Source organism: Artemia sp. Qi Xiang Cuo, chromosome 9 (assembly GCF_049724085.1).
Source record: "Artemia sp. Qi Xiang Cuo chromosome 9, ASM4972408v1, whole genome shotgun sequence".
NCBI classification, from domain to species: Eukaryota; Metazoa; Arthropoda; class Branchiopoda; order Anostraca; family Artemiidae; genus Artemia; species Artemia sp. Qi Xiang Cuo.
Genome location: NC_142802.1, coordinates 36,663,844 through 36,689,038, shown reverse-complemented (window position 1 = coordinate 36,689,038; position 25,195 = coordinate 36,663,844). Strand labels below are relative to the sequence as shown.

General features: G+C 34.7%; 1 protein-coding gene across 2 annotated transcripts in view; it reads left to right on the top strand.

Moving 5' to 3' along the window:
• The window catches only part of Hasp (Hig-anchoring scaffold protein), a 359,559-nt gene that overhangs the window by 73,292 nt on the left and 261,072 nt on the right, over positions 1-25,195 (top strand). For both annotated transcript variants that reach the window (XM_089094509.1, XM_089094508.1), the window contains exon 3: positions 20,952-21,054. In XM_089094509.1, the coding sequence (XP_088950635.1) occupies positions 20,952-21,054 (103 nt within the window). The remainder of the gene's footprint in view (positions 1-20,951; positions 21,055-25,195) is intronic.

Below are 25,195 nucleotides of genomic sequence, written 5' to 3'. Positions count from 1 at the left end.
ACACACAAAAACTTAAACACACACAAAAATTAACACATACAAAAAACTTACAAAAACACAAAAAATTACACACACAAACAAAAACTTATACATACAAATAAACTCACACACACATAAAAACTTACACTCACACAAGAACATAAACACACACACAAAAACTTAAACACACACAGAAAATTACACACAAAAACTAACTTACAAAGAAAAAAAACCTTACACGCATATACAAACTTACACCCACACACAAAAACTGACACACACACAAAAACTTAAACACACACAAAAACATACACACACACACAAAAAATAACACACACACAAAAACTAACACACACACAAAAACTTACACACACAAAAAAAATTACACACACACAAACAAAAACAAACACACAAAAAAAAACTTACACACACACAAAAACTTACACCCACACAAAAACTTACACACACACACACACAAATTTACACACACAAAAACTTACACACACAAAAAAAACTTACACACACACACAAAATCTTACGCACACACAAAAACTTACACACACACAAAAACAAACACCCACAAGCAAAAAGTTACACACACACAAAAACTTACACACACACAAAAACTTACACACACACACACACACAAACTTACACACACACACAAAAACTTACACACACACAAAAACTTACACGCACACAAAAACTTACACACACACAAAAACTTACACACACACACAAAAACTTACACACGCAAATAAAAACTTACACCCACACACAAAAACCTTACACACACACACACACACACACAAAAACTTACACATACAGACACAAAAACTTACACACACACACACGCAAAAACTTACACACACACACACAAAAAATCTTACACACACAAAAACTCACACACGCACAAAAACTTACACACACACAAAAACTTACACATACACACAAAAACTTACACACACACATAAAAACTTACACCCACACACAAAAACTTACACACACACAGAATCTTACACACACACATAAAATTAAACACACACACAAACACAAACTTACACACATACACAAAAACTTACCCACACACAAAAACTTACACACATCCAAAAACTTACACACACACAAAAACTTACACACAAAAACTTACACAAACACACAAAAAATTACACACACACAAAAACATACACACACACACAAAAAAACTTACAAAAACAAAAAAAATAACACACAAACAAAAATAACACAAACACAAAAACTTACACACACACACAAAAACTTATACACACACAAAAACTTACACACACAAAAAAACTTACACACACACAAAAACTTACACTCACAAACAAAAACTTACACACACACAAAAAATAACACACACACACAAACTTAAAAACACACAAAAACTCACACACACACACAAAAACTTACACCCACACACAAAAACTTACACACACACAAAAACTTACACACACACAAAAACAAACACCCACACACAAAAAGTTACACACACACAAAAACTTACACACACACAAAAACTTAAACACACACAAAAACTTACACACACACACATAAAAATACACACACAAAAAAAAACACAAACACACAAAATAACACACACACACAAAAAACTTACACACACACACAAAAACTTACACACACAAAAAAACTTACACACACACACACACAAATTTACACACACAAAAACTTAAACACAAAAAAAAAACTTACACACACACACAAAAACTTACGCACACAAAAAAACTAACACACACACAAAAACAAAAACCCACACACAAAAAATAACACACACACACAAACTTACACACACACACAAACTAACACACACACACACACAAACTTACACACACACAAACAAACTAACACACACACAAAAACTTACACACACAAAAAAAATTACACACACACAAAAACTTACACACACACACAAAAACTTACACACACAGACACATACACACAAAATTAAACACACACAAAAAAAATATTACACACACAAAAAAAACTTACACACACACACAAAACTTAAACACACACACACACAAACACAGACACACAAACACACGCAAACTAACAAGCACATACACAAACAAAAACTTAAACACACACACACAAACTTACATACACACACAAAACTTACACACACACAAAAAAACTTACACACACAGACACAAAAACTTACACACACAAAAAAAATTACACACACACACACAAAAACTTACACGCACACAAAAAATTAAACACAAACAAAAAATTACACACACACACAAAAAACTTACACACACACAAAAAATTACACACACAAAAAAAAACTTACACACAAACACAAAAAAAATAACACACACAAAGAAATTTTAACACCCACGAAAGATTACACACACACACACAAAAACATACACACACAAACACAAAAAATAACACGCACACAAAAACTTACACACACACAAAAAATTACACACACACAAAAACTTACACACACATAAAAACTTACACACACAAAAAATCTAAAACAAACAAAAACTTACACACACACACAAACTTACACACACACAAAAAATTATACACACACAAAAAATTACACACACTCACAAAAACTTACACACACACAAAAACTTACACACACACAAACTAACACACGCACACACAAAAACTTACACACACACGAAAACTAACACACACACAAAAACTTACACACACACACACAAAAACTTACACACACAAAAAAACTTAGTCACACACAAAAACTTACACACACACAAAAACTTACACACACACACACACACACAAAATTACACACAAACAATAACTAACACACACAAAAAATTACACACACACACACACAAAAACTAACACACACACACAAACTTACACACACAAAGAAAAAACTTACACACACAAAAAATTACACACACAAACAAAAACTTTACACACACACACAAAAACTTACACACACACACACAAAAACATACACCCACACAAAAACATACACACACACAAAAACTTACACACACACAAAAACTTACACACACACAAAAACTAACACACACATAAAAAATTACACATACAAAAAAACTAACACACACAAAAACTTACACCCACACACAAAAATTTACACACACACAAAAACTAACACACACACAAAAACTAATACACACACAAAAACTGACACACACTCACAAAAACTTACACACACAAAAATACTTACACACACAAAGTAACTTACACACACACACACAAAAAATTACACACACACGAAAACTTACACACACACACACAAAAACTTACACACACACACACAAAAAAAAAACTTACACACACACAAAAAAACTTACACACACAAAAAACTCACACACACACACAAAAAATCACACACACACAAAAAATTACACACACACACACACAAACTTACACACACACAAAAGCTTACACACACAAAAAAAACTTACACACACACACAAAAAACTTACACACACACAAAAACTTACACATACAAAAAAAAACTTACACACACACAAAACTTACACACACACAAAAACTTACACACACACACAAACTTACACACACACACACAAAAACTTACACACACAAACACAAAAACATACACACACACAAAAAAATACACAAAAAAAAAAACTTACACACAAACAAAAAAAAACAAACAAAAAAAATATTACACACACAAAAAAACTTACACACACACAAAAACATACACACAAACAAACATACAACCACAAACAAAATTACAAACAAAAAAAAAATTACACACACACAAAAAATTATACACACACAAAAACTTACACACACGCAAAAAAACATACACACACACAAAAACTTACACACACAATAAATTACACACTCACACACAAAAACTTACACACACACTAAAACTAACACACACACAAAAACTTACACACACACACACAAAAACATACACACACAAAAAAACTTACTCACACACAAAAACTTACACACACAAAAAACTTACACACACACACACACACACAAACTTACACACAAACAATAACTTACACACACAAAAAATTACACACACACACACACAAAAACTTACACACACACACAAACTTACACACACACACAAACTTACACACACAAAGAAAAAACTTACACACACAAAAAATTACACACACACACAAAAACTTTACACACACACACAAAAACTTACACACACACACACAAAAACTTACACACACACAAAAACTTACACACACACAAAAACTTACACACACACAAAAACTTACACACACACAAAAAACTACACACACATAAAAACTTACACACACACACAAAAACTTACACACACAAAAACTTACACACACACACAAAATCTTACACACACACAAAAAATAACACACACACAAAAACTAAGACACACACAAAAACTTACACACACGCACAAAAACTTACACACACACAAAAACTTACACACACAAAGTAACTTACACACACACACACACAAAAATTAAACACACACGAAAACTTACACACACACACACAAAAACTAACACACACACAAACACACACACACAAAAAAACTTACACACACACACAAAAACTTACACACACAAAAAACTTACACACACACACACACAAACTTACACACAAACAATAACTTACACACACACACACAAAAACTTACACACACACACAAACTTACACACACACACAAACTTACAAACACACAAAACCTTACACACACACACAAAAACTTACACACATACAACTTTACATCCAATTCACTTTAATGATAAATTTTCTTAAATTTAGTTCTGATTTTTCTCAAAGAGATGAAAAAATTTAAAGTTCTGTTCCAAATTTTTACATAGAAGACAGAAAAAATTATAAATTTATCGTTAATATTCACCATGAAGATAAATAGTTCCACTTTAATTCTAAATTTACTCAATGAAGCACAAAATGTTCAAGTTCTCTTCTAATTTTTCAAGGAAAATAAAAAGGTTCCACTTCAGTTCTGGTTTTTTTTTCTCAAAGAGATGAAAAATTTAAAGTTCTGTTCTAATTTTAAATTAAATTTTAGCTCCTTTGTCTTATGGATTTACCCTTCAAATTTTTAAATTAGAAAATGAGTGACTCGTTCTAGTATTAAAGGAAATTGTTCAAAGTCTTTCATTTAACCTTCAAAACAAAAGCTTAGGTTAGGTATAAATAAAAATTAATAAATAAATAGAAAAATTTATCGGTGTTTAAGTTAAGTTAGATTAACTTAGCATGAGCACTTATGATAAGTTAACCTAGCCTGTTCTGGCGAGTATGGTTAGGTTAGATTAGAGTAAATTAAGTTAGAGTAGGTTAGGTTAAGTTAGGTTAGATTATCCTACGTACGCTTCACTTAGGTTAGGTGAAAGACAGGCAAAAAGTTAGGTGTATGGTTAGGTTAGGTTAGACTAGATTAAGTTAGGTTAGGTTAATTTAGGTTAGGCTAGATTAGTCTACGTACGCGCTCGTACGTAGACTAACCTAGCCTAACCTAACTTAACCTAACCTAACTTAATCTAGTCTAACCTAACCTAACCATACACCTAACTTTTTGCCTGTCTCTCACCTAACCTCACCTAAGTGAAGCGTACGTAGGATAACCTAACCTAACCTAACCTAACCTAATCTACCCTAATTCAATCTAGCTTAAACTAACCTTACCATACTCACCAGAAACGGCTAGGTTATCTTATCATGAGCGCTCATGATAAGTTAAACTAACTTAACATAAATTTAAAAACGAGAAATTTTTCTATTTATTTATTAATTTTTATTTATTCCTAACCTAACCTATTGTTTTGAAGGTTAGATGAACGAGTTTGAACAATTTTCTTTAATACTAGAACGAGTCACTCATTTTCTAATTTAAAAATTTGAAGGGTAAATCCATAAGACAAAGGAGCTAAAATTTAATTTAAAATTAGAACAGAACTTTAAATTTTTCATCTCTTTGAGAAAAAAACAAGAACTGAAGTGGAACCTTTTTATTTTCCTGGAAAAATTAGAAGAGAACTTGAACATTTTGTGCTTCATTGAGTAAATTTATAATTAAAGTGGAACTTTTTATTTTCATGGTGAATATTCACGATCAATGTAAAACTTTTTCTGTTTTCTATGTAAAAATTTGGAACAGAACTTTAAATTTTTTCATCTCTTTGAGAAAAATCAGAACTGAATTTAAGAAAATTTAGAATGAAAGTGAATTGGATGTAAAGTTGTGTGTTTGTGTAAGTTTGTGTGTGTGTGTGTGTGTGTGTGTGTGTGTGTAATTTTGTGTGTGTGTGTGTAAGTTTGTGTGTGTGTAAGTTTGTGTGTGTGTGTAAGTTTTTGTGTGTGTGTAATTTTTTGTGTGTGTAAGTTATTGTTTGTGTGTAAGTTTGTGTGTAAGTTTTTGTGTGTGTGTAAGTTTTTTGTGTGTGTTAGTTTTTATGTGTGTGTAATTGTGTTTGTGTGTGTGTATGTTTTTGTTTGTGTTTGTATGTTTTTGTGTGTGTGTGTGTGTGTAAGTTTGTTTGTGCGTGTAAGTTTTTGTTTGTGTGTAAGTTTTTGTGTGTGTGTTAGTTTTTGTGTGTGTGTTTATTTTTGTTTGTGTGTGTAATTTTTTTTGATTGTGTTATTTTTTGTGTGTGTGTAAGTTTTTGTGTGTGGGTGTGAGTTTTTGTTTGTTTAATATTTTGTGTGTGTGTAATTTTTTATGTGTGTGTAAGTTGGTGTGTGATTGTAAGTTTTTGTGTGTGTGTATGTTTTTGTGTGTGTGTAAGTTTTTGTGTGCGTGTAAGTTTTTGTGTGTGTGTGTGTAAGTTTTTGTGTGTGTGTGTAAGTTTTTGTGTGTGCGTAAGTTTTTGTGTGTGTGTAAGTTTTGTGTGTGTGTAAGTTTTTTTTGTGTGTAAGTTTTTGTGTGTGTGTTTGTTTTTGTGTGTGTGTAAGTTTGTGTGTGTGTGTAAGTTTTTGTGTGAGTGTAAATTTTTGTTTGTGTGTGTGTGTGTAAGTTTTTGTGTGTGTGTAAGTTTTTGTGTGTGTGTGTGTGTGTGTGTAAGTTTTTATGTGTGTGTGTATATTTTTGTGTGTGTGTATGTTTTTTTGTGTGTGTGTGTTTGTTTGTGTGTGTGTGTGTTAGTTTTTGTGTGTGTTTGTTTTTTTTTGTGTGTGTGTTTGTTTAAGATTTTGTGTTTTTGTGTAAGTTTTTGTGTTTGTGTGTGTGTTTGTGTGTGTGTGTGTGTGTTTGTGTGTGTGTGTGTGTGTGTGTTTGTGTGTTTCTGTTTGTGTGTGTGTGTGTGTGTGTGTGTGTGTGTGTGTGTGTGTGTGTGTGTGTGTGTGTGTGTGTGTGTGTGTGTGTTGTGTGTGTGTATGTCTGTATGTTTGTATGTGTGTGTGTGTGTGTGTGTGTGTGTGTGTGTGTGTGTGTGTGTGTGTGTGTGTGTGTGTGTGTGTGTGTGTGTGTGTGTCTGTCTGTGTGTGTCTGTGTGTGTGTGTATCTGTCTGTGTCTGTCTCTGTCTGGCTGTCGGTGGGTGTGTGTGGCTGTGTGTGTGAGTGTGTGTGTGGCGGTGTGTGTTTGTTTTTGTGTGTGTCTTTTTTTTAGTTTCAGTGTTTCTCTATGTGTCTGTGTCTGTATATGTGTGTGTCTGTCTGTCTGTGTGTGTGTGTGTGTGTGTGTGTGTGTGTGTGTGTGTGTGTGTGTGTGTGTGTGTGTGTGTGTGTGTGTGTGTGTGTGTGTGTGTGTGTGTGTGTGTGTGTGTGTATGTTTGTTTGTATGTGTTTTTGTGTGTATTTGTTTTTATGTGTTTTTTTTTTTTTTTTTGTTTGTGTTTTTTTTTTATTGTTTTTTTTTTTGTTTGTGTTTTTGTTTGTTTCTGATTGTGTTTGTTATTGTAAGTTTTTGTGTGTTTTTGTGTTTGTGTGTGTGTTAGTTTTTGTGTGTGTGTTAGTTTTTGTGTGTGTAAGTTTTTTTTGTGTGTTTAAGATTTTGTGTTTGTGTGTAAGTTTTAATGTGTGTGTAAGTTTTTGTTTGTGTGTATGTTTTTGTGTGTGTGTAAGTTTTTTTTTGTGTGTGATTTTTTGTTTGTGTGTAAGTTTTTGTATGTTTTAGTTTGTGTGTATCGGTGTTAGTTTTTGTGTGTGTGTGTAAGTTCTTGTGTGTGTGTAAGTTTTTGTTTGTGTAAGTTTTTGTGTTTGTGTAAGTTTTTGTGTGTGGGTGTAAGTTTTTGTTTGCGTGTAAGTTTTTTTGTGTGTGTAAGTTTTTGTGTGTGTTAGTTTTTGTGTGTGTAAGTTTTGTGTGTGTGTGTAAGTTTTTGTGTGTGTGTGTAAGTAGTTTTGTGTTTTTGATTTTGTGTGTGCGTTTAATTTTTTTTGTTTGTTTAAGTTTTTTTTTTCGTTCGTAATTGTGTTTTTGTTTGTAAGTTTTTGTGTGTGTGTGTTTAAGTTTTTGTGTTTGTTAGTTTTTTTTTGTTTGTAAGTTTTTGTGTGTTTGTAATTTTTTGTGTGTGTGTAATTTTTTTTTTGCGTGTTAGTTCTTTTTTTTTGTGTCTGTTAGTTTTTATGTGGTTGTGAAAGATTTTTTGTGTGTGGGTAAGTTTTTGTGTGTGTGTGTAAGTTTTTGTGTGTGTGTGTAATTGTGAGTGTGCGTGTATAATTTTTTTTGTGTGTGTATGTTTTTGTTTGTGTTTAAGTTTTTGTGTGTGTGTGTGTAAGTTTGTTTGTGTGTGTTTGTGTAAGTTTGTGCGTGTGTGTGTGTGTAAGTTTTTGTGTGTATGTGTAAGTTTTTGTGTGTGTGTGTAATTTTATTTGTGTGTGTAACTTTGTGTGGGTATGTGTAAGTTTTTGTTTGTGTCTAAGTTTTTGTGTGTGTGTAAGTTTTTGTGTGTGTGTGTCTAAGTTTTTGTCTGTGTAAGTTTTTGTGTGTGTGTAAGTTTTTGTGTGTGTGTTTAAGTTTTTTTGTGTGTGTTTAAGTTTTTGTGTGTGTGTGTAAGTTTTTGTGTGAATGTGTAAGTTTTTGTGTGTGTGTAAGTTTTTGTGTGTGTGTGTATAAGTTTTTTTGTGTGTGTAAGTTTTTGTGTGTGTATAAGTTTTTGTGTGTGTTTATGTTTTTTTATTTGTGTAAGTTTTTGTTTGTTTGTGTTAGTTTTTTTGTGTGTGTTAGTTTTTGTGTGTGTGTGTATGTTTTTTTATGTGTGTAAGTTTTTGTGTGTGTGTGTGTGTACGTTTTTGTGTTTGGGTGTAAGTTTGTGTGTGTGTGTGTTTGTGTAATTTTTTGTGTGTGTGTAAGTTTTTGTGTCTGTGTAAGTTTTTTTGTGTGTAAATTTTTTTGTGTGTGTGTAAGTTTTGTGTGTTTGTAAGTTTTTGTGTGAGTGTAAGTTTTTTTTTGTGTGTAAGTTTTTGTGTGTGTGTGTAATTTTTTGTGTTTGTGTAATTTTTTGTGTGTGTGTGTGTTTTTGTGTGTGTGTGTGTGTTAGTTTGTGTGTGTGTGTGAGTGTTAGTTTGTTTGTGTGTGTGTGTGTGTGTGTGTGTAAGTTTTTGTGTGTGTGTAAGTTTTTTTTTGTGTTTAAGTTTTTTTTGTGTGTGTGTAATTTTTTTTGTGTGTGTGTGTGTGTAAGTTTTTGTGTGTGTGTGTGTGTGTAAGTTTGTGTGTGTGTGTGTGTGTGTTTGTTAGTTTTTGTGTGCGTGTTTTTTTTTGTGTGTGTGTTTGTGTAAGTTTGTGTGTGTGTGTGTGTGTGTGTAAGTTTTTTTGTGTGTGTGTAAGTTTTTGTGTGTGTAAGTTTTTTTTTGTGTAATTTTTTTTTTGTGTAAGTTTTTTTTTTTGTGTGTGTAAGTTTTTGTGTGAGTGTGTAAGTTTTTGTGTGCGTGTAAGTTTTTGTGTGTGTGTAAGTTTTTGTGTGTGTGTGTTAGTTTTTTTGTGTGTGTGTGTGTTTGTTTTTGTGTGTGTGTGTGTGTGTGTGTGTGTCAGTTTGTGTGTGTGTGTGTTTGTGTAAGTTTTTGTGTGTGCCCATTTTGAAGTTGGAAAATATTTATATTATTTGGAAAAATTGAAATGATCAATAACTAATTTCTTTTTCATTGAGAATATTCAGAATAGAACTTGAACTTTTCTTCACTTTGTTGAAAAAATTTAAAATTGAACTAGAACTTTTTGTCTTCCGGGAAAATATTCAAAACTATGGATTAGCCTTTTCTATCTACTACGGAAAAATTTTGAATAGAACTTTAAATTTATTTTTATGTCTTTGGTGAACTTAAAACTGAAGTGGAAGATTTTTATTTTCTCTGGAGAAATTACAATTGAAGTGTGTTCTTTGGTAAAATTCAGAAGAGAACTTGAACTTTTCTATCTTCCGTGAAAAATTAGGAACAGTATTTAAAAATTTTTCATCTCTTTGAGAAAAATTTGATCCGAAGTGAAAATTTTTTATATTATTAGGAAAAAATAGAATTGATTAATAAATAATTTCTTTTTCATTGAGGAAATTCAGAAGAGAACTTTAACTTTTCTTCACTTCATTGAGAAAATTTAAAATTGAAATAGAACTGCTTATCTTCCAAGAAAATATTCGCAACAATGATATAGCCTTTTATATCTACTAAGTAAAAATTTAGAATTTGTAAAATTGGTTTAAGAAGGAGATTAAGAAAAGAACTTGTTCTGAAAAGATATAATAAAGCCTTTTGAAAAGTATTGTTTGATCTTTGGGGTGTGCAAAAAGTCGTAAAGTAAAGTTGTGGTGAAAAAGATAACTACTTCAAATTGTAAAAATGGTTTAGGAAGAACATTAAGTAAAGAATTTGTTTTGAAAAGATATAATAAAGCCCTTTGAAAAGTATTGCTTGATCTTGGGGTGTGCAAAAAAGTCATAAAGTAAAGTTGCGGTAGAAATGATAACTACATCAACTTGTAAAATGGGTTTAGGAAGAAAGTTAAGAAAAGAATTTGTTCTGAAATGCCTTTTGAAAAGAATGGCTTGATGTCTGGGTGTGCAAAAAAGTCTTATAGTAAAGTTGTGGGGGAAAAGATGAGTAGGTCAACTTGTAAAATTGGTTTAGGAAGGACATTACGTAAAGAACGTGTTCTGAAATGCCTTTGAAAAGTATTGCTTGATGTTGGGGTATGCAAAAAGTCGTAAAGTAAAATTGTGGGGAAAAGGATGGGTACTTCAATTTGTAAAATTGGTTTAGGAAGGACATTAAGAAAAGAACTTGTTCTGAAATGCCATTGAAAAGTATTGCTTGATGTTGGGGTGTGCAAAAAGTCGTAAAGTAAAGTTGTGGGGAAAAGGATGGGTACTTCAGCTTGTAAAATTGGTTTAGGAATGTCATTACGTAAAGAACTTGTTCTGAAAAGATATAATGAAATGTGGGGGCCCTTCTCTGTCTCAAGTGTACAAAAAAAATATTAAAAAAATGGGGAGGGGGCTCTTTGGGGGGGGCGGGGGCCTTTGGGGTCTGGAGGGCCCTTGGGGGGGGGTCCTTTGGGAGCCCGGGGGACCTTTTGGGGCCGGGGGCTTCCTTCGGGGTTGGGGTAGGGGGATCGGAGCCCTTTGGGACTGGGGTAGAGGACCTCACAACACTGTTCAAATAGAACTTGTGTATTATAACGACCACAGAGTTTCACCCTCAAAACCTCTTCTAAAATCATCTTTTAAAATGCCTCTAACTGTTTCGCCGAAATAATTTCCTAAAATGTCTAAAACGGTTTCGCCCAAATAACCCCTAAACGTAATTTCAGCGTGTTCCTTTTGTTTTGGCATCCCTGCGCTGTCACATTTGAAATTACTAAGAAACCGTTTCCTGCGTTAATCTCTTCATCTCATAAATGTTCCTAGCTACACCATTAAGGTTTCGTTAGAATATCAATTTATCTCTCCGACTTAAAGATCAGTGAAGCCGTATTTAAAAATAGAATTTCTATCTCTTTAGACTCCCGCATAATTCCAAGATAACAAGTGATGTCATTTCGAATTCCTGACACTAAAGATCAACGAAGCCTTATTTAAAAATAGAATATTAATTTTTCTCTCTGATCTAAAGAGCGTTTATCCCTCAGACCTAAGATCAAAGAAGCCATACTTGTTTCTTTATTCCTCTTTTTGTAAATCAATAATTCCCCTAGCGATTATGTAAATCAAGTTTTCAGAAATTCTCTCCCCTTTCGTGAATCAGTAATTCCCCTTAGAAACAACAAATTAATTCCCCTTTCTTGACAAATCAATCAACCTTGACATCATCCGTCAGACATTAAAAAACTTCACCCAGAAACAATTATCCTGGACGAACACCAAAGTCATTAATAAACTTCGCCTGGAAACAATTCTCCTGGACGAACTCCAAAGACATTAATAAACTTCACCCGGAGACAATTCTCCTTGGAAATACTCCGTGTCTCCGTGTCATGTGTCAGGTGTCATGTGTCATGTGTCATGTGTCAGGTGTCATCAGGTGAGTTTACGAAATTATATATGGTATACGTACGGGACTGACAGCACAGGTGTTCTCCCTAGGGACTCTATGCCCATATATGGTGCCCCGTCACGACTGACAGCACAGGTGTTCTCCCTAGGGACTCACGTAATAGCTGAAAGTTTCTGTATATGGCTGTTTCCCTATCCTATAACAAATGGTGGTCGTTCTGCTAGAGTTTGGCCACATTTTTTCGGACTATGACTTTTTCGTTTCTTTTCCGATTTTGGTCCGTTATTTGGTCTCACATTTCTTCGATCCTGCTTACTATCGTTGCTTGGGCTTATAATCATGTCCAGGTCCCTTTTTCCTTTTGGCATATCACTTTTTGCGTGGTTTCCACTAGGAATGTTAGGGTCTAGTACCGCAGCCGGCTTTTATATGATCGTTGTATCTGAATCGCTGTTTGAGATACTTTCAATTTCAGGATCTGAATCACTATCGCTTGACGGGGATCGCATATAAGACCTTCTCGGGATATGGTTTTTTATGCTACTATCTTTATTATGAGTTTGTTTTTCCATAGTCGGCTCCGCCAGTTCCAGCACTGTTTTTCTCTCAAAGTCATAAACAAACGTCTGTTTCTCTATGCATAATCTAGTTCCGCGTAGCTTCACAATTCTCTTTTTGCTTATAGCTTGGGATAATAAAGGTCTTAGGGCTGTACGAGCCTCGCGTTCTTCTGGCGTATAATCTGGCGCTACTGATATCCCCTTTTGTTTGAAAAGGTTTGCATTCCTCAACAAAATGTCTCGTGTAACTTTGGAATTGAACTTTACTAAAATAGGGCGTGGGTTTTGTGGTCCCCTTAAACGAATAGCATCCCTGAATTCCCACTTTGACAATTTTAAGCTTGGCACAGTATTACTGATTAGCGCAATTATATCATCTAACAAGGTTGTATTCCATATAAGGAGCTGGGAAAAATTATAAAACATGAAATTTGTCTGCTTCATTTCTTTTTCCAGCCACATATTTCTCTTACGGGATACTTCCAGCTCTGCTCGAATTGTTGTCAATTCTTGAGCTGTATCCGTTTGCTTAACATTAAACTCTTTCATTTTAGCTTCAATACTTGCTAGGCTTAGTTTAACGTCATCGATACTCTTCGACAGGCTAGGGATTTCGAACACTGCCTTTTTTATCTCTTCAAGGGCAAATGCTATAGGCTGTCCTTCCATCCTTTTTCTAATATAAAATGGAAAATTATTAGCTTAATTTTCTATTAAACATGAAACGAGGACTTACGCGCAAGGGGGGGCTACTTCGTAACTTGTACGGCCCCCCAATTTCAAACAGAACAGGTGGTAGATTCTATTCGTCAATCTTCTTTTGAATCCAATGTTAAATCATATACCACAATTAAAAGGTTTATAAATCTTGTCAAACTGGTTTATAACTCTTTTAAGCAGAGTATCACTATAGATTTTATTTCGTCTCCGCACTGAATGAATGCCAAATCGCAACCTAATATTCTACTGACCAAAAGGCAATATGTTAATAATACTGCTGCTAGTAGTACTACCCCTATTCAATACTATTACCATTAATATCAATCCTAATGTGTACTTCTATTTAAACTATGCCTAAGGCTATGAAGGTGAAATTTTCAAGGAATTTGAGGAAAGACGGTGAACTGAATCACAACACGCCGTCTGTATGCAGGTTGTCAAAAGGGTTTAACAGCAATATGTGACGAACAGTTTGGGATATGAAGTTGAAACTAACAGTGCTTGCTTATTATTGTGAAGGATTTTGAACTAACCAAAAGAAAAAATTTGCATCCTAATGCTACTGCTTAAACACATACTACTGCTACTGTTACTATTATTATTATTTCTATTACTGCTACTGACCTTTAAGGGTAAGTTGTGGGGGATTTTGAACTAGCCAGAAGGCAATATGTACTTTCTTAATACTACCATTACAGTTACTGTAATTAATGAGGCTAAGAGTCTTCGTTTAGTCTCCTGAGTGATAGCATCTTTTTAAGTTATGGGGGATTTTGAACTAGCCAGAAGGCAATATGTACTTTCTTAATACTACCATTACAGTTACTGTAATTAATGAGGCTAAGAGTCTTAGTTTAGTCTCCAGAGTGATAGCATCTTTTTGTATTTATTGAATTTTAAAAACTGCTTTGAAATCGTATTAATTCAGTGTCTCGAACCTTAATATATTCAGTGACCTTGGGGGTTTACAGAAGTTTCACAATACTCTGCTACGAATTAAAATCTAAAGTGACCTTATTATTATGGATTAATTATGGATAGCTTTGTTAGGATTTAATAATACGGTAGCAACAACAGGTACGACATTTCTGTGTCTTCGACTATTTTTTAGTTCGAATTTTATATAAAAAAAAATTTATTGTCGTATATCTAGACAAAGAGCATAGAAAGAATCTCTTGGGAATGATATTAAGTTTTATTTTTCAGGTGAACTTCAGGAGGTATAAAATTATATTAAAAAATACTGTTTGTGTCAGGATTCAAGTTTATTGAAAAAGTTTTTCCAACATAAAATAGCAAACAACATGAAGGACTTTTATTGAGGAAAAATTAAAAGATATAAAATATTATATTTTTCTACGAGAAAAAACAATAAAAAACGAACCGAAATTGTTTAAAAACTTTTTCCATAAAACAAGTTTTTCAAAGAAAAGAGCTCCATTAAGCCAAAAATTAGATCAAATAATCTTCCAAGCGTAAAGCTAATACAAATTACTATCAATAAATAAACAAAACTCAAAACGAACAGAAATTACAATAAATAACCGAGTCAAACTCAAAACGAGCAGAAATTATGATGAGTAAGGCTGATAACCCCCGTGCCTTCTCAAGACCAGAACATAATTTGCGCTTTACTGAAAACAAAATACATTTTAAATGTTTTCACTTTTTTTACTTTCATAAATAAAAATTATCAAAACTTTAAGGAATAAAATATCAGTATATGTGAATTAAACTGACAATCCACGGTCCTTTGGTCTTTTATTTCAGTAAAGCGCAAATTATGTTCTGGTCTGGAGAAGGCATAGGGGTTATCAGCCCTACTCATGCTAATTTGTTGATTTATTAATTAAAAACCTGTCTACAAAAACTTGAAAAGGACAGAGCAAAATATGAAAAAAAAGAAAGAAAAGAAAACAATTGTACAAGACAAATACCGACAAAACCAATACAAATAAATATGAACACCATTTATAAATTAATCAAGGACAATTTAAGAATCAGAAAAAAATCAAAACGAAGTACATCCAAGGACAAAATAAGAACAAAATCAAACGAAGCAAAAGCAAATTCCAAAAAATAGATCTCCGCAATAAATGCACGCAGTAAACACAAATCACTTAAATTTAATTCAATTCAATTTATTCGACTAAAAATATAACACAAACATCAATAACAATAAAGATCCTAGAAGAGAACTTGTTGAGGGCCAAAAAAAGAAAAAATTAAAGTAACACTGAAAAAAAAAGGTAGAAGAATAAAACATAGGCTTGCCCGTGCTACTCAATGAACATTTTATCTTGGAATATGAATGGGAATTTCGCAGAAAGGCACCCAATAGTTTGTGAAATGCTAAAAAGCAATCAAATTGTGTGTATCCAAGAGCACTTTTCTCTTCCTATTTCTGTAGGTCAACTGGAAATTTTCCGTGCTAATAACATGTATGTTGTTCCTGCTGTCAGAAAAAAGGACCAAGGAAGGCCCTCCGGGGGTCTCGTGACGTATATTAGTAACGATGTTGAATCAAAGTTGTTTTTTTCAACGCAAAACATTCTAGCGGTTCAAGTGTGTAATTTTGTTGTTGTGAACGTATACATGCCAACCGACTATCGTGATGACGCATCTCATTCCGAATTTGCGCAAAGTTTGCGTAAATTAGCTGATTGTCTTATCAAAATCCGATTAGAAAGATTGCCTTGTGTAATATTAGGTGATTTTAACTGTCCTATGAGTGCTGAATTTACTGAAACTAACGCGCTTTTTACTGGTGATCGTGAAAGTATGGTACATGGTCTCCTAGATGATACATTTACCATTTTAGAAAAAAACCAAAATTTTACATACACACACAACACAGGAAGTACTTCTAATTTAGACCATGTTATTTGCTCTAAAGACCTACTCCCTACTTCAGTACGGGTGTCTGACACTACTTTTACTTCTTACTATTTTTCAATAGAACTGCAAATCACACCTCCCGCTACACAATCTGAGCATCCACACCAAAATAACGCAGCAAAAACTACAAAAAAATGGACAAAAATACGGGATTGGAATAATGTTAATACGTCGGTTTACACGCAAGTTTCGGATGAAATTTTAGCTAAAATTAAAATCCCATTTAACCTTCTGATCCAGTCACGACGAATTGAACCGAAAGAGGCCCGACTTGAACTTGATATATATGCCGCCCAAATTACACACGCTCTTCGCTCAGCTGAGGAAACTGCTGTTCCCATAAAGAAAATTAAGACCGGTACGCAAGTTTCAGGTTGGTCGCAAAATGCTGGCCTAGTTAATGCATGCAACCAGGCAAAATTTTGGCTTTCTGTTTGGAAGGAGTGTGGACGGCCGAGAGTTGGGGTTGTAAATGCCGTTAGACTCCTTACAAAAAGAAAGTTTGGAAAACAATTGGCTCTCCACCGGTCTAATGTAATTGCTAAGTCTTCTGAAGATGCTCTACGAAATCCTGACCTTATATGGAAGACACTTTCCGAAAGAAAGCCGACTTTTGCTGCATCTTCAATTTCCCTTGAATCTTGGAGAACTTATTACGAACAAGAGTTTAAATCCCCCTGTCCGACTCTTAGCGCAAAATACAAGGCAGAGCTGCATAATTTCCTATCAAGCACCGACCGTTCTGACGTTACTGTGTCGGTATCCGAGGTTCAGAACGTGCTCCGTCGCATTAAAAAGAAAAAGTCTTGTGGTGCTGATGGAATTTCTGCTCTTCATTTAAAAAACCCATCTTCAATGCTCATTCAGCACCTTGCCCTGCTTTTTCAGATGATTTTTGTGCAAGGTGTGGTTCCCAGTAATTTTTGCATAGGGTCCCTTACCCCTGTGCCAAAAAAGGGGAAACCCCTGGAAGAATGTACGTCTTTTAGACCCATTACTATATCAACAACTTTTTGCAAAATTTTTGAGCTACTTATAATTAAAGAAATAAATGAGAAATGTTATGCACCACCCTCCCAAGTTGGCTTTCAACCTGGTCTTGGTTGTGGCCATGCGCTAAGCGTCGTGGCTTCTGTCCTTATTGACGCTGAAAGCTCAGGCGAGTCGGTCGCGATTGGTGTTAATGATGTCAAGCGTGCGTTTGATTCCCTTATCCACGACCAAATTATTCTAGAAATGGGAAAGAGAGGCGTCCAACGAGATGTCATAATGCTATTAAAGGACATGTATGAAAACCTCCAGGCACAAATAAAAGTTGTTTCGCCCGAGAAGAATATAAGTGAAATTTACCCAACCGTCCCAGTACGAAAAGGCGACCGGCAAGGTGCTCCTACTTCTGCCCCGGCTTTTAATAACAGTGTTCTTTCAGCACAGGAAAATTACCAAATAACGTGTGTTCTGGATGGTGTTGACCTTTCTCTTCTTTGTTATGCTGACGATATTTTAAATATGAGCCGGAATATTGGTGGCATCGAATGCAATTTTGCTATTTTTCAAAAGCAATATGCTGCGATAGGCCTAGAATTTAACGCTGCAAAATCAGAGGTATTACTGTTTAATTGGCCCGAAAACCAAGTCCCGCCTACCATAGACCTTGGACAGACAAGTATTAAGCCAGCAGATCACATCATTTATCTTGGACTACCGATTGGTAAAACGCTGAGACACACACGACAGCTATTAATTCAACATCTCGAAAAGCGTACCGGTTTTGCATACAGCAGATTGGTTGCAACGAAGTTCAGCTTCAACCGGTTTATCCTTGCTCGGCTATATACTGCACTAGCATTGCCCCATTTTTTATACCTGAGCCCTTTTTGGCGAACATTTCCATGCACCACTAAACAGAAACTTCGAGCAATATTTTTTAAATATGCTAAGTACCTTTTAAGACTCCCCCCCTGGACACGTAACACATACCTCATTAATAGGTATAAACCGGCAGATCCCACTCTCATAATTGGAAATCAGATTTCCCGTTTTAACAGTAAAATTGGTAACCACCCCTGGCATAGTTTACTCAAGCAGTAGTCAAGTGTATAATTTTTTCTTATTTCTTTTCATTTTAGTGTTTTTCACGTTTGTATCCGTTTATTTATTATTTGTCCCTTTTTTTTTTTTCTTTTTTTTTTCTTTATCTTTATTGTACTCTGTCTTGTGTTTTTGTAACGACGGGTTATAAATAAATAATAATAATAATAGGTAATTAAAGCAAATTGGTTAAAAATTGAAAGATTAAATTATATTATCAAGTTTTGTTACATTTTTGTACTGCTTGCAGAAACTTGTGGCTAGTAAATCATTCTTAGACTACACTGGCTATAGATGACAAATGAAACTCAGAGAGGAAAGAAAATAGCAAAATGAAAAATAAAATAAAAAAAGTTGAAAAAACGAGGATTTTGTCAGCCAGTGGCGAACCATGAAGAAGAAGAAATAAGCAAATATTTCGACAAGGACCTCCGCCGAGTCGTCCTCAGTACTGAACAAAAAAAGAAAAGGAAAAGAAACCAGCGAAAATCAAAACTTGCGAAGTTTACTTATCAACGACAGAACAGAAACTAAATAAGAACCAGATTGGAATCAATGAAAAAGAAAACTACCAAGATGATTGGGCAATAATCCTCTGTTATGCAATTGCTTTGGCTGGCCTACAAATTCGTTCATCATTTGATGTGCAAATAGGTTCTTTCAAGTTGTACCGGGTGAAAATATTGATCGAGTCCTTCAAAATTAAACGGTCATAAATTGGGCTTAACGAAATATTTCCAGCATCTCTATGTACTGCTAAATTTCGGTTTATGTATTTTTTTTTTATCTCAATTACCTTTTTAAAATTTTTTGGTTGGCCATTTACAATAGATATTCAGCCTGTCTCGTCAAAAAGAACCATATGTGTTGGATTTACGAAAATATGCGAAGCCAATGCCGAATCAAAGTTGTCATTGTTATTTTTTAATCTCAGGGACTAATCTATTGAAATTTTGTGCAGAAGAGAGCGGGAACAAACACAAGAGCCGTATCGGTACCGGCCGTACATTGATCCTTAAACTGCTGGGGAAAGGCGATTTGGGTACCAGCACTTCCCAGAGGTTCTGTTAACTGTTTTATAGCAGATATCGGTAGTCGAATATACCCTTGTCTGGTCTTTTGATGCCATCTGTCGTATATCCTTTATTCTAATGGCTCTACACTTAAACCCTATTTTGAACTTCCTCCTGTCAAATAGAATGTTGGATTTAGCTTTGCTGTCGAAAAAGACACTCGACTTTTTCGAGCTAGCTGCATTACGCGAAGCAAAAATGGCACTCCTTGAATTAGCATTTCTAATTGGGCTTAATGAAATATCTCCGTTTGCAAACGTTCACCGAGTTGTTGATGGTTCCTACCAATTTAAAATTTCCCACATGAACACGGGATTCTGTAGACACCACTACCCAGTACAGGGTCAATTTTAACCTTTCCTGAGTTGAAAAAATGTTCAACTTTTTGTTCGCTTTTGAAAGAAACAGAGAGATTATGTTTTTTTTTAATTTTTCCAAGTTTATCGCCAAGTTTCGGGATGTATGGTAAAGTGATGAAAATTTTTTCTCAATTGCCAGGGTAACTGAATCAAGGGGGACGAGCTCCCTATTTTGTTGTTTTATTTTTTAATCGTCTATCTATGATATTTTCAATAAGTTTGATTGGGTAACCATTGCAGAAAAGAATATCCTTGACATAGTTTAATTCATAATTTATATGATTGCGTGAACAAATTTTAAAACTCTGTCGACTAAAGAGATTATTACCCCTCTGTTCACAGAAGGAGGGTGATGGGAAGAGAAATGTAGATATCGATCATTATGAGTCGGCTTTCTGTATATAGAAAATTAAAGGCTAGGAGTAGTTTTTATAATCAAAACATCCAAAAAGGCAGCTTACCTAAATCTTCGAGTTCCATTGTGAACTGGAGATTCGAATCAAAAGAGTTCAAATGTGCCAAAAAATCTCTTAGAGAGTCTTGTCCATGTTCCCAAACAGAAAGGATATCATCAACGAAACAAAACCAGATAGAGTGTTTTAAGTGGAAACTATTCAAAGTGGACTGTTCTATGAAATCCATGTAAAGATTTGCCAAATAAGGAGACAAGACAGTGCCCATGGATAAGCCCATGATTTGAAGGAATTTTTTTTTTGGAATTTAAAATACGAGGAGAACTTGTTGCAAAGACGAACAAGATAATTATTTCAGGGAATAGAATACATTAAGTTGATAATGGAATAGCAGATAGCTCATAACAATGTTTCTTTAACGCTTCTAGGAGCGAAACTGCTTACGAAAATGTTCCAATGATGAGGATTGTAGAAGCCCAAGGAAAAAATGCTTGTGTGACGGCGTTTGTGGATATTCATGCATTAAGCCAGGTGAGCTATCTTTTGGTTTTAAAATGACTCTAAGGATAAAATGAAGTAATTGTATTATTCATAAGACAAATAAAAAATAAGAAAATATTATTAAGCTGAAACTTGGGTCCACTTGATAAATTTCCAATTTGTATTGTATTGCATTGCATTGTATTGCATTGTATCAGCTATTACAGCAGTTGTCGAAACGTTCTAAGCAAATAATAATCTTCTCAGAGTTACATTGAAAAAAAATCTATTTTACTTTATTTTGGTCTATTATCCTCAGTTTTTTTTTTCTGGAAAGCTGAATTTTTAATACCAAGGATTCAATGCTTGTCCCATAAATTCTGGATCCTGTTTTTTTCCTGTCTTTAAAAAAAATGATTTACTTTAATACTAAGCTCCAAATTTTCAGTTCCTTCACTTATTTAAGTAGACAAATTCAGTATGCGCAAATATTTAGAACAAAAGAAATTCTAACAGAAAATTTAGCTTAAGGGGCTGTGTATAAATGTGAATGGAGAGAGCAAATGAATTCTAAAGACACAAAGGGATAAAAAGAAGAGAGCTATAAAAATAAAACGAATAAAATAAATAGAAAACAACAATGTGAGTACAGAAGACCCCAAATCTTGGAACTATTCTCAGGAAATAAATTCCCTTAAAGATGACAATGTATATTCCTTTTCTCTGAATAATGGCAGCTTTTCTAAATCCTAAATCCTAGCCAATATACTCTCTCTAAATCCTAGCCAATATACTAGGTAGTCAATTTGAATATATCTGATTATATCCTTGGGTTTTTATCATAGGCAGCGCGCCAGCGCTGCCTAGGTAAAGAACGTTATGTGATGCCTAAGAAAACACAATGGTTTTTTTTCCCATACCCGCGCACTTCTAATCGAAGGAGTCGTCGTAGAAACTTCGAAAAGGGCTCATTCAATTGGAAATTGGAGTGGAAGGCCAGTGCCCTTCATCGTGCCTCTGGAAGGCCAGTGCCCTTCATCGTGAAGGGCACTGGAGCCATGCCTTTGGATTTTACATCCAAAGGCATAGTTATTAGGTCTTTCAACTATGATGAAAAAAAATGGCTATCTCAAAATTTTGATCGGACAATTTTTGGGAAAAGGGTTGGGGAAGGGGGCTTAGTTGCCCTCCAGTATTTTTGGTATCTTAAAATAGGTACTAGAAATTTTAATTTTCGTTCGAATGAGCCCTCCCATGATATTCTGGGATCACTGGGTCGATACGATCATCCCTGGGAAAAAAAATATAAATAAAACCGCATCCGTGAACTTTCTTCTGGCAAAAAGTACAAAATTCCACATTTTTGCAGATAAGAGCTTGAAACCTCTACAGTAATGATTTCTGATAGGCTGAATCTGATAGACGTGTGATTTTCATTAAAATCTTTGACTTGTAGGGGGTGATTCCTCCTTTTTTCAAAGATCAGGCAAATTTCCTCAGGCTCTTATCTATTAATGGATGAAACTAAACTTAATGAAACTTATATATTTGAAATAAGCATAATAAGCAAATTCTTTTGATATATCTCTTGGTATCAAACTTCGTTCATTAGAGTTTCCTTTACTGTTGATCCGGGTCGCTCCTTACTTACAGTTCGTTGCCACGAACTGTTTTATCGCTACATAAGCAGTAGTTTAAGTAGTACTGGTTGTAGTAGCAGTAGTAGTTGTTTTGGTAGCAGTAATAGTAGTTGTAGTTGTAGAGTGCAAATATTTGCTTTTTGGTCAATTGATCTTCTCGTTTATCATTTCCTGAAAGTTCCAAATTAATATACGTAGTCATTCCCGAGTTGCGCCTTTTTGACAACCTGTATGCACAAAACGTGTGTTGATTTAGTTCAACACTTCCCTCGACATTCCCCGAAAGGCTCACCTGAGTGCCCTTCGTTCTTTTTGGAAAGTAAAGGCCAAAGATGCTTTCCCAATAACATATACTATATGTAAACCATGAACAAATTGCCTAACTTAGAGCCCTTGCCCTGCGCGTTGTGGGGGGAGAAGGTTGAGATCCTCATAGACATAATTACTGGACGTTTCAACAGTGCTGAAGAAAGTAGATGTCACAAAATTTTGATTGGATGTTTTTTTGGAAATGATGGGCATTGGGTGCTGGTTGCCCTTAAATCACTTCTAACTTTTAAAAAAGGCACTATAACTTTAAATTTCCAATGATATTATCGCCATCCAAAGTTTATAAGACCACCCCTTCAATAAAAACCTTATATACCCACGGGGCATAACTTACTACGCTTGCCCCAGGGCTCTGGACGTTTTGTCAACCCTGGTGTCATTGTTATATGTTCTTTGGACTTTTTTTTTTAACAAAATGGCTTTCTCACAATTTTGATCAGATGCGTTTGAGGAAAAGAGGGCGTCGGGGGGAGGGGTGGGTCTGGTTGCCTTCCATTACTTTTAACTCTTAAAGGGTACAAGAACTTTCATATTCAAATTAAATGAGCCGCCTCTAAAGTTTATTCGACCGCCCCTTCCATAAAAACCTTATATACCCCTGGGGTATATAAGGTTTTCATGGACCTTTAAACCCTTAAAACCCTTTCCCCCATGTTCTGAGGGGTTCTTTCAACCCCAAAGACCTTGTTATATGATCTTTAGACTATTTTGACAAAATGGCTATCTTAAAATTTCTATCAGATGCATTTGGGGAAAAGAGGACGTTGGGTAGGGCTAGTTCCCTTTCGATTGTTATGAAAAAGGGAACTGCAACTTCTGATTTCCAATTGAATTAGCGCCCTCCGAAGTTTATACTACCACCCCTTCCATAAAAACCTTAATTGTTAATAAGGGCCAACTAGTATAGCTTTTAGCCCTTGTCCTGGGGGGGGGGGGGCGGGGAGGGGTTATCACCCTCAAAGACATAATTATTGGACCTTTCAACTACGCTGAATAAAATGGCTGTCTCAAAATTTTGATAGAATGTGTTTGAGAATATAATGGGCGTGGGTTTTTGCCCTCCAATCACTTTTGACACTTAAAAAAGCACCAAAACTTTCAAATTTCAATGAATGAGGCCTTTGCGAAGTTTTTACGACAACTCCTTCTATACGAAGTGCCCTGATATGAACCTCCCCCCCCCAAAAAAAAACATTTTGCCAACGGTTTTCTTTACAGTCAAGCGAAATTGATTGAAATCACAGCTTCAGATTCAGAATTTCAGTGAACCCCACAGTAGATGTTTCAAGCTCCTGTGTACAAAAATATAGAATTTCGTGTTTTTTGCCAAAAGAAAGATCGCGGGTGCATTAGAGGGTAGTTAGCCCTTGTTTTCCCCAAAGACATTCAATCTAAATTTTTTGACAGCCATTTGACTCAGTATAGTTAAAAGGTCTAATATCTATGCCTTTTGGGATTATATAACCCCCCCCCCCCCAGAGTCCCTGAGGAGTAGACTGCAGGTTACGCAATTTGACCATTTTTCAAATTGCTCAAGTAAAGTGTTTGTAATTGGGAAATAAACGGGTTTATTGGGGGGATAGTCTGTGGGGGAGTGTGATTTCTCCTGATGAGGATTTTCCGGGGAGACGAAAGTTTCCCAGGGGAATCTTCTAGGTTAAAGGTTTTACAGGAGGGTGGGAAGGGAATTTCCTGGCATGATTTGAAAAATGGGCAGAAATTAAACTAAAAAAATAAGTTTCCTCAGCTGAACCCAAGGAGCAAAATTACAGCTGAAAACGAAGTTGAAAACTGAAAGTTAGTTTTCAGCTGAAAATAAGGAGTAAGATTAATAATTAAAACGAGCCCCAATTATACCGTATATGAGGGGGATGCCCCTTCGTCAATCATCGCTCTTTATGCTAAAATTCGTCTTTTTGTCGCAATTCTTAAGAAAGACTGCTCTAACACAAGAACCGTTGAATTTGAATAAAAAATATTCTTAAAGAACTTTATGCTTTAGGAATAAAATGCAACGGTTGTGGAAGGGGCAGCCCCCCTCACATACGGAATACTTTATGTTCATTTTAAGTCTTAATATTGCTCTTTCCTTTCAGATAAACAAGACTTTTAATTAATAACATCAACAGATTAACTTACTAAAATGTAACACGTCATTGTATTATAAAAATGCAAGTGTAAGTCTAATTCACAGTGAATCGAAGAAATGATCGAGGTATGGA